The following is a 9211-nucleotide window of genomic DNA, read 5'->3' as shown; positions in this document are numbered from 1 at the left end:
ATAGATAGATAGATAGATAGATAGATAGATAGATAGATAGATAGATAGATAGATACAGATAGAACAGGACAGAGCAAAATATAAACCAACATGGGAGTTAAACATTCGCTATTCTTTTTGAAGCTAAAACAAACTTCTTTTTGAAGCTAAAACAAACTGCACTACTATTTCATTAATCCAATTTTGAAAACCAATAAAATATTCATTTTCTTACATTGCTGAAACATTGTACTTGTATAAACAGTATGTTATATTATAGCTGAATTAATAACTAATTGTTGTTTATATTCAGAAATATATGCAGATTTTCTATGCTCCTTTACAAGATGATTAGTGTCAGGTACTGGAATCATGTATTGCGATTCGTAGAATAGGATTGCGTGGCAATGCACAAGGAAAGCATATTAAAAAGCTGACTGGACAATGGAAAGTATGTCTGATGGCATTCACAGAGGCCATTCCTAGTGCAGGAAGAATAAAACCAGATGTGGGCAAACACCAATCCGTCTGCTACTGTCATTATAGGTTTTATGGAAAGGTTCATTGTGCACAGGAACCATAAATAATCCTCCTAAATACCACTACAACAAGAGTCCACATATTATACTTTTAATATTATATCATAATATACTTGTAATAGGACATGAACTTCTGTGGGGTGAATTAAAGATGGACCTAGTATGGCAACCTCCTAGTTCCATAGGGGAACTTCTTCTGTCTCTTAGTCCATCCACATTCACATTTAGTGCACCAGATTCTTTGGCTTGCTTCAACTTGCATACCCAGAATAATGTAGCCCCGTACAGGGCCTATGCCCAGACTATGCACATTAAGGTATTGGCATATTCTGAACAAGCAGTAAACTAACTTTAAAACAAGTCCTGACTGACTTCTATAGCTGTAGGCATTTAGTTTGCATCATATTTGCTTATTCTTGAAGCAGTGTTGCTCTTTTAACGTGGGGGGACCCTAGCACAGCTTTCAGGTCTTAGTGAACTATAACTACAACCATAACTACCATAAATATATCCACAGCTCACAGTACATTAGCATGGTTGTCATTTGGAAGAATGTTTCTTAAATTGCTGGACAGTGGGAAGTATGCCACCCCTACAGATAGCCAAAAAGATCGTTGGTGTCACTTAAACTGACCTGAGAGGTACAAATTGCTCATTGTTCAAGGAACCCCTAACAACTTCTGGAGACACCCTAGTTCAGACTCCTCAGTGTGACCAGTCTTAAGCCGTCTCTTTTGTAAGTACAGCACTCACAGGCACTGATATAATCTTCTATATGGCAGGACTAGTAGCCCCATAATAAATGTGAGGAAGCCAAGGCTCTGCCCACAACCTGGACTGTCGGACAGAAGAGGCACACATTGGCTACCAAGGAAGCCAAGGGTAATTTAGGTAAAAGTGCTTTCCTATGTTCTTCCAGGACCTAACAAAACTTAACTTCTGCATTGTGGGTGTAATCCCATTACAAGGGTATTTTTTTTGCTATTACAGGAGTTCAACTTGTAAGGTCAACTAGGAAGGTTATTGGGGGCTTGTTTTACAGCTTGTTTGCTTTAAGGTCCACAGTTAAATGCTTATCACATAATTTCCAAACAGGTCATATTGGTTGTTTTAATTGGTATTTTGACCATAGTTTGAAAGCAGGTATACCACTAAATGGCAACCATACAATTGAAAATGTTTCTACTTCACTCATATAGACTTCAAATTTTACCACAGCACTGAACGTGGATCAGGACATCAACACAGTGGCTGGCGGCCTTAACTTTTTATCAACTTAGCCAAAGCTGATCCATTCAACTAATTGTGCAACAACAACTGCTGTGCCTCTTGCAACGCTCATGCTAAGGTCAACCTCTACTGCTTCTCACATTGGTCACTAAGAACGGTTGCTGTTACCATAAAGAGACTTTCCAAGGATCTTGGCAACACTTCTATCCTGTTCTGGTTTACAACTCCAAATTTGTGTTTTTCCCTTACCTTTCAGTCCTGGTGATAAACAAGAACAAACAAAGCTTTGATCTTCCCAGTGGGGACCTCATTTATACATGTTTATTAATCCTTCCCTACTATATCAAAAACTTTAAAAAAATTTAGCTTTAGATACATTTTCTTTAAAATTGCCTCAGCTTCATTCATGTTGCAGCAAGTTCTAAAGCTATGAAAGCCATTCCAAGCTAGGTCTAGGCTGAGACATAATAAATGGGCATTACTTTGCAAGTCTCCCACCCTTGCTGCTATAAAACATACCATCATAGAAAATTAAGGACTGTTGCCCATAAATAAAGGTCTTTGGGGCTACTGTTGTGGAAGTATCTCAGTGATACTGTCAAAATTTAGGTAGAGATGACTAAGTGAGAAGTTGAGTGCAGGTTCCGCATACTAGCTTGTACACACAGAAAACCAAATTACCAGCAAGTGGTACAGGGCGCAGACCGCAAAAGTGCTTAAGCTTTTATCAGAGTCACTAGTGAAGGGTTATACAGATAGGTTTGACTTTATGAAGCATTCTTGACTTTGGCCGTTAGAATTGTAGCTGTAGAAAAGACCTAACCCTCATCACAACTGTTCTCACACTGCCCTGTACTGCAGATTAAAGTAGAGGGGTTCCAGTCCAGTTCTGTTAGGTCCAATGCTGGTTTCTGTTATGATGCAGACTACTCATATTTAGACTCTCTGCACAGCTGAGGGAAGTTGTGGCAGGTAGCAGAAACTTTGACTACATATTTGTGAATTTCAATTGAGAATTTTGCATTTCCTTTGCTCAATTCATATTTCAATGGTACATGAAAATAAAGAACAGATAAACCTTTTCAAAAAATGTTAACACTCCAGATTATTATTGTAATCATCATCATTGTATAACAGTTAGAACAGTCAACCAAGCCATTCTCAGCCAAGGTTCCGTTGAACCCTAGGGTTCTTTCAATGGTTGTTAAGGGTTCTTTATGATTTGGATGATTGACCTTCAGTCTGATGGAGACTGCATAGTTCTGGGTTCAGTTCCTTTTCATGATCTTTCTAGCTATCTAGAAAGATGCTGTCTAACTCCGCCATTCTTCCCAATGACCCTTAACAAATTAATTTTATCAGGAGTTAGATGTGACCCGCAATTTTTCAATTGTGGGGTAAACATCTTGAGAAAGGGTGGTCTATCTGTAAAACTGAATGAGGTGATGTTTGATCACAGTTTTATAACTTTTTCAGAGCAATCAGGTATATTCTCAGTTTATTAGTACATGTGAAATACTTACCTAGCAGTGGCATGGATGTGTGAAGTACAAAACAGTTTATGTGTATGTTATAATGTATAAACAGAAGTTAGTCCGAAGTTTAGTTTTTCATGCATAAGAAGGAGCTTTTTAAAAATGAGGTCATCCTGGTAGTAAAGTTAGAATTTGGCTGTTTTGAGCCTCCAACACAGCTGTTTGTGTTTCAGTTAATGACTTACATATATATGTTACAACCTACATATGAAAATCGGGATCATGAGCACTGGGTTGGTATAAATGTTTAGTCATTTTCTTGACTGTAGACTTTTCATGGCATTTACATGTTAAATCATGAAATATCATATAGCTTCATGATATGAAGTGTGCTAGTTGTGATGAGTCTTGTCTGGGGTGCTGCTTTTATTTTTGGTATGGGAAACGTTTGATTTGAGAATGAGATTTGTATGCAAAGGTTCATCTGCAGGTACTTTGATTTTATTGCATAGGAGCAATATAGTGTTCAGATTTCTCATAAAACAGTATAAAAAAATATAGCAACTATTATTTTTTCACCATCTTTACCAAGGAATATAAAATATTATTCATATTGTTCTAGACTCCATCCAGATGTATAAAAGTTGCAGGTGTGTAAGGCAGCAAAATGAAGACATTCCTATCAAGATATTGAAACACAGCATCTACTTGTTATTAAACACCAAATAAAATAGTTAAACATGTTTTTATCATTTATATTCAAAGTCTATTAAATATAAATGTTTCTAAAACTATTTCTAATTATTTCTTTATTAAGAAAAAAGGCACATAAAACTATTGGTGCAGCACCCAAATAAATAACCAATAATTGGGTGCTGTGTTAAAAATTCTGTCTGATATAATTCTATATTATTGATTTGAGATGGATAAAAAAAAGAATTTAATTCAGTTATTCTATGCAGAAAAGATTTATTGGTTACCTTGATAATTTGCCTGTGCTTCACTTTCCCAGTAGAGTTCCAGCAAAACAAGCCATGTCAGCAGCAAGGTTTTCCTTTTAGGCATTTTCATTTCTCCTATGTGATATCCAGGAATATTAGTCCTATGATGGGCAGCTCCCCAGCCTGGAGTGAGGATGGAAGCTAGCAGACAGAACTTGATCCTCTCTAAAGCTCATGCATTGAGAGTAGCACTGGATGCAGCTGTCTGGTACAGTTTTTGGGGGCACTGATGATCTGCTCTTACAGCCTGCAGAGTTTATTTGGCAGTCCCCTTGTTAAAAAGAGGTGGGCTCTTCATGGGGGACTCCAGCTGCTGTTTGAAATCCCAAGGCATTCATTACCTTCTTCCAAAAAAGCAAGTGTAAAAACAGTGAGCAGAAACACAACACCTCCAGCTTGGTATAAGGAACCTATGCCAGGCAGCTAAGATTTCAAACTATAAAAACATTCAGCAGCAGAAGAGCTGAAAGCTGCAATACAAAGATCAGCCTGTTAAATACTTTATTTGTTGCTTTAATGTACCGCTATGGCTCAGAACACATATGGGGATCTGGGGTCCTCAGAGATACTTCAATCTAATAATTCTGAGCCTGGGGCTCATGGAAATGAATCAGAATGTCCCATCCAACAGGAAGAGCTGGATAAGCATTGTGCTTTTCTTTGGAAAACACGTTTGCTATTTTCAGACCATTTTTACTTTATATATAACCGAATCCCAAAGTTTTAAAAACTAAAGTCATATTAGGGTTTTACCTAGAAATGAAGCCTTTCTATTACTTGCTTCAAGATGATCATCAGCTAAACATTATGCACAGTGGCAATTCACCACTGCCAATCCATGCAAGTAAGTTACAAGTTTTTTAACAATTTGGATAGAAAGTGGTGGGGTAATCCTTTGCTGAACTATTATTGTTAAGGCCTCTCTTTATTTATTGTCCCAATGACCACCATCTTCAGTTGAGCCAAAACCTACCTTTCATTATGGCCAACAATCATTGTGGCATATTGTGGATGCATTTTCTAAACCCACATACCCACAGAAGGAAATTGTTGTGATTGACTCTTCGTTCTTTATCTTTACATTGAATGCCAAGAACATTGTCACCAGATCAAGTGAATTCCAATGGGGATACCTCCTGTTCTGTAACAAGCATTTAAGAGGGATTTCCACTGATTTTAGAGCGATTTACACTTACTTCCTGTTTTATTTCCTGGATAGGCAAGTCACATGAATGCTTTGCCAAAAAATGTCCAAATCCTTCCATATTCTATTTAAAACTTAAAAAATATTGTCTTTAGATACAGTATAAAGCTATCATTTAATCTAATATTTTGCTCTCTATGGTTTCCTCTTTCCCTCCTCATGCTAGGTTTTCAGATTTCAATGCATACATTATCACCCCGTGACATCATCACTGCGTCTCTGTGCTTCCTTATGCAATTTTACTTCCCCACCTCCTAGATTGTAAGCTCTTCGGGGCAGGGTCCTCTCCTCTTCCTGTGTCACCATCTGTATCTGTCTGTCATTGGCAACCCCAATTTAATGTACAGCTCTGCATAATATGTTGCTATATAAATCCTGTTTATTTATATTACTAATAATAATATTATTAATAATAATAATAATTATAATACAGGCAGATTACTGGTGAAGAAGAAGAACTGGTGGGAATAATTTGCATCCCCTTGGTAAATTCCACATGTATTTCTGACCATCCAATAATAAAAGTAATGAAACTTGCAGAAGAAATCTTTTGCTAAACACAGCTAAGGTTGTGGGTGATTTTAGGAGACTGAGCTCTTCTGCAGCCTCCTGTAACTCTTTAATGACCAAGACAAACTGCAGTTGTTTCTTTTTGCATATCAAAGCACAGCTTGCTCCAGACGTTATTGAATGTCTCCATAAAGTTTTTTTTTTTGTTTTTTGCTTTGTTTGTGATTTACTCAGTAGGGATTTTATACAGTAACTGACACCACACTGCCTAATAATATGTTGAGACAAACATCTGTTCCAAATGCATTTATTAAAATATTGTACCTGTTCTGACGTACATACAAATTCAACTTAAGAACAAACCTACATTCCTTATCTCATATGTAACACGGGGACTACCTGTAAATAATTTTAGTACAAGAGAGGAGCCGTACAACTGTACAAGACTAAAGATAAGGCTGGGTTCAGCTTCAAATCTTCTGTTCTTCATCTTTCAATTTTTACCAATAAAAAGCGTCACTTTGACTGTTTCCGCTATTAGCTAATATTTAAATGAACTCTGGCAAACTGTTCACAAATAGACCAGTAGTCTAGGGACTACTTGTTCCCCAGTAATATCTTTTCAAAATAAAGACATTGTTGATCTTGATAATTATATTATACATTTTCCTGTATAATGGGGAAATCATACTATCAAATATTACATGTTTTGTTCTACAGCATGAAACATAGCACAATGTTCTCTTTTTGAAACTTTTTTTTTACAACCATAAAGGTAAATCTCTCAATCAAATTAAAACAAATGTCTCATTGTTGATATATTCAGGGTTTGTGGATTCGGCATATAATTCAGCCAAACACAGAGCCATGCCGATGTGGGAGGTGATTTACAACACTGCTTGGACTGAAACTTTGTTAGCATTGTAGAGTCAGTGAGGAAAATGAGAATAAGGCTAAAATTAAACTAGAAAAAGAGTTAGCAGTAACTTGGGTCAAACTCAGAAGATTGGACACACGCAGAACAAGCAGCTCTTTGCTTCCCATTCAGACTTTACTGCCGCGGGGGTAATGTATTTACAAAAAACACCTAAATTACCTAAAATCCACTAAAAGCTACAACAGCAAAAAATTTTTCTTTCATCTATGGATAAAACAAAGAAGAGTTAAAATCATTTCAGTATGTGATCCATAAGGAGAAACTTGTCCATGTTGTCCACGTAACCCCCAAGCAAATATTGAGCGGTTCAATGGTCACCAGGACGTGACACCAATGATAGCACTCAAGACTTTGTTAGATGTTTAACCTTTCTGCACTCCTCTAACAATATTTTAGTCTATGTCTTTGTTAGAGGTACTTTCTCTCCTATTTGGAAGTGCAAAGAATCCTTCTAAATAGGAACATAAATGGCTATACAGACCTGACAGGACTGATCATGGTGTTGATCATTTTTCAAAATATTTTGACTGGAGTTGTTTTTTTTTTTAATGAAAAATAAAATGTGTGCCTATAGGTGATCCATAAAAAAATGGCCATTTGATTCTAACTCTGTGAGGGGCAATCAGAATCTGAGATCAAAATGAATAAACATCTCAGATCTCAGATCAAATTCTGATGTTGCCAAAACAGGTAAAATCTCATGACTAGGAAGAGACCATGAACTAGGACAGCCTAGGATACTTGGGCAGCCTCCTTTAAGGGAGCTGGGTGGATTTTTTTATTATTGATGATTATATATGATTTGTATTTTAAATATATAAGATGGTTGGATTCCATAGGTAAGAATAATGTCAAAAACTTCACTGTAAATGTAGGTGAGAAGGAAGGAGAAAGGAAACAAGGACCATTCAGTGGTTGGATCATTCATCAATGTTTACCATGTACATCTTAATATGAACAACAGTATTCACCCCACCTCCTACCCCTTGTATTCTCTAAACCTCCTAGGATCTAATATATATCAAATAATATATCAAAATAAACTTCTTATTCATACTTTTTTGTAGCTGGTATACCAATATGGTAAATTCATGTATTCTTCCTCTTTTTCCCCAGCAGTGGTGGTGGGTTGACCTTCTCCCGTAATAGGTGGCACTCAAGTAGTGAGATGTGAAGAATGCTCAGCCCAGGAGTTTTGTGAAAGTAGACTGCATAATGGCATACTCCTCCAAGATACAATATTTTCATTTATCAAAGCTGAAGTGTAATCTGTTTTTTACTTTCTTAGGTTCCCGACCATTACATACCCTTTAGACCCAGTAATTTTTTCATAGGGTCGTTGGGCTTCTCCAAGCAATGGTGAGTGGGTATCAATCTGGAGGAAAGGGTGCTGTATTTGCGAACAAGCCACCCTAGGTTACACCCACATATAATGCTGAGTCTCCTTTATTACACGAACTGAAATCCAGTGAATGGAAGGCGCAGGTCAGGGCCAGTCAGGATGGACAGGAAAGGACTAGATGATGCAAGTGGTCTTTTACATAGCTTGCTTGTAGGTCATAATTTGCAATGAAATCAGAGTAACAGTAAACGAGACTGAACAACTGTGTAATACTAAAGGGAAGGCTGGAGTTCAGCTTTTCCTTTTATATCCTCTTCTTTCTTTTTAAACTTCTCTCAGTTTCTATCTAACCAGGGCTTCATGATAGAATGAGCTACCTGTTAAGGTCTATGTCCAGCCCAAATATTTAGATGAGGTTTTTGTTACAGTCACGACTTCTGTCTGCTTCCTATGTTTGTCTAGGACTCCATCAGGGAAAGGTCCCTTCATTTTGTGTCCCACCAATGCTCCTGACATACCAGAACAAGAAATAAGAAGGGGGTTGGGTTAGCGCAAGAAAGTACAGACAGCAATAAAAAAAAAACTTTTAGATATTTTATCCTTTTCTTATTATACTACAAACTGCTTTTTGTTGCTGTTCTCATTGGAGATTTTTCCCATTCCTTACTGTCCTCACATCAGAGCAAGAAGAGAGAGAGAGATATCTCCCCAACATGGACATCAATAAACCATCAGAAGTTTCAAACTATTTTACATTTTATCAAAGAAAAGACAAAATTGGGTTAAGTTTTTAGACTCAACAAGTGTTCGGCCAGGCAACTGACTGCAAACTGGTGACATCACATAGACATATGTCACTTTGAACAGCTGAATCTAATTTCTTCCTCCAAGAAGGCCTTTCGGTGCCTTTAAATTAGTTCTGACAATATCACTAAGGAAAATGTTTTAGACAAACAATGTGTCATAGCATATTAAGTAGTTACTAAAGATCCAT

General features: G+C 36.9%; 1 protein-coding gene across 1 annotated transcript in view; it reads right to left on the bottom strand.

Annotated features, from left to right (window-relative positions):
• THBS4 (thrombospondin 4) overlaps positions 1-4622 on the bottom strand; it is a 39479-nt gene extending 34857 nt beyond the window's left edge. Inside the window, exon 1 of the mRNA XM_072416320.1 lies at positions 4204-4622. Within this exon, the coding sequence (XP_072272421.1) occupies positions 4204-4294 (91 nt within the window). The 5' untranslated portion in view covers positions 4295-4622. The remainder of the gene's footprint in view (positions 1-4203) is intronic.
• Positions 4623-9211: the final 4589 nt, after the last annotated feature.

The sequence above is a fragment of the Pyxicephalus adspersus genome, chromosome 6, assembly GCF_032062135.1.
Source record: "Pyxicephalus adspersus chromosome 6, UCB_Pads_2.0, whole genome shotgun sequence".
NCBI classification, from domain to species: domain Eukaryota; kingdom Metazoa; phylum Chordata; class Amphibia; order Anura; family Pyxicephalidae; genus Pyxicephalus; species Pyxicephalus adspersus.
The sequence above is the reverse complement of the archived record's forward strand: the minus strand, read 5'-3'. Positions and strand labels throughout refer to the sequence as shown.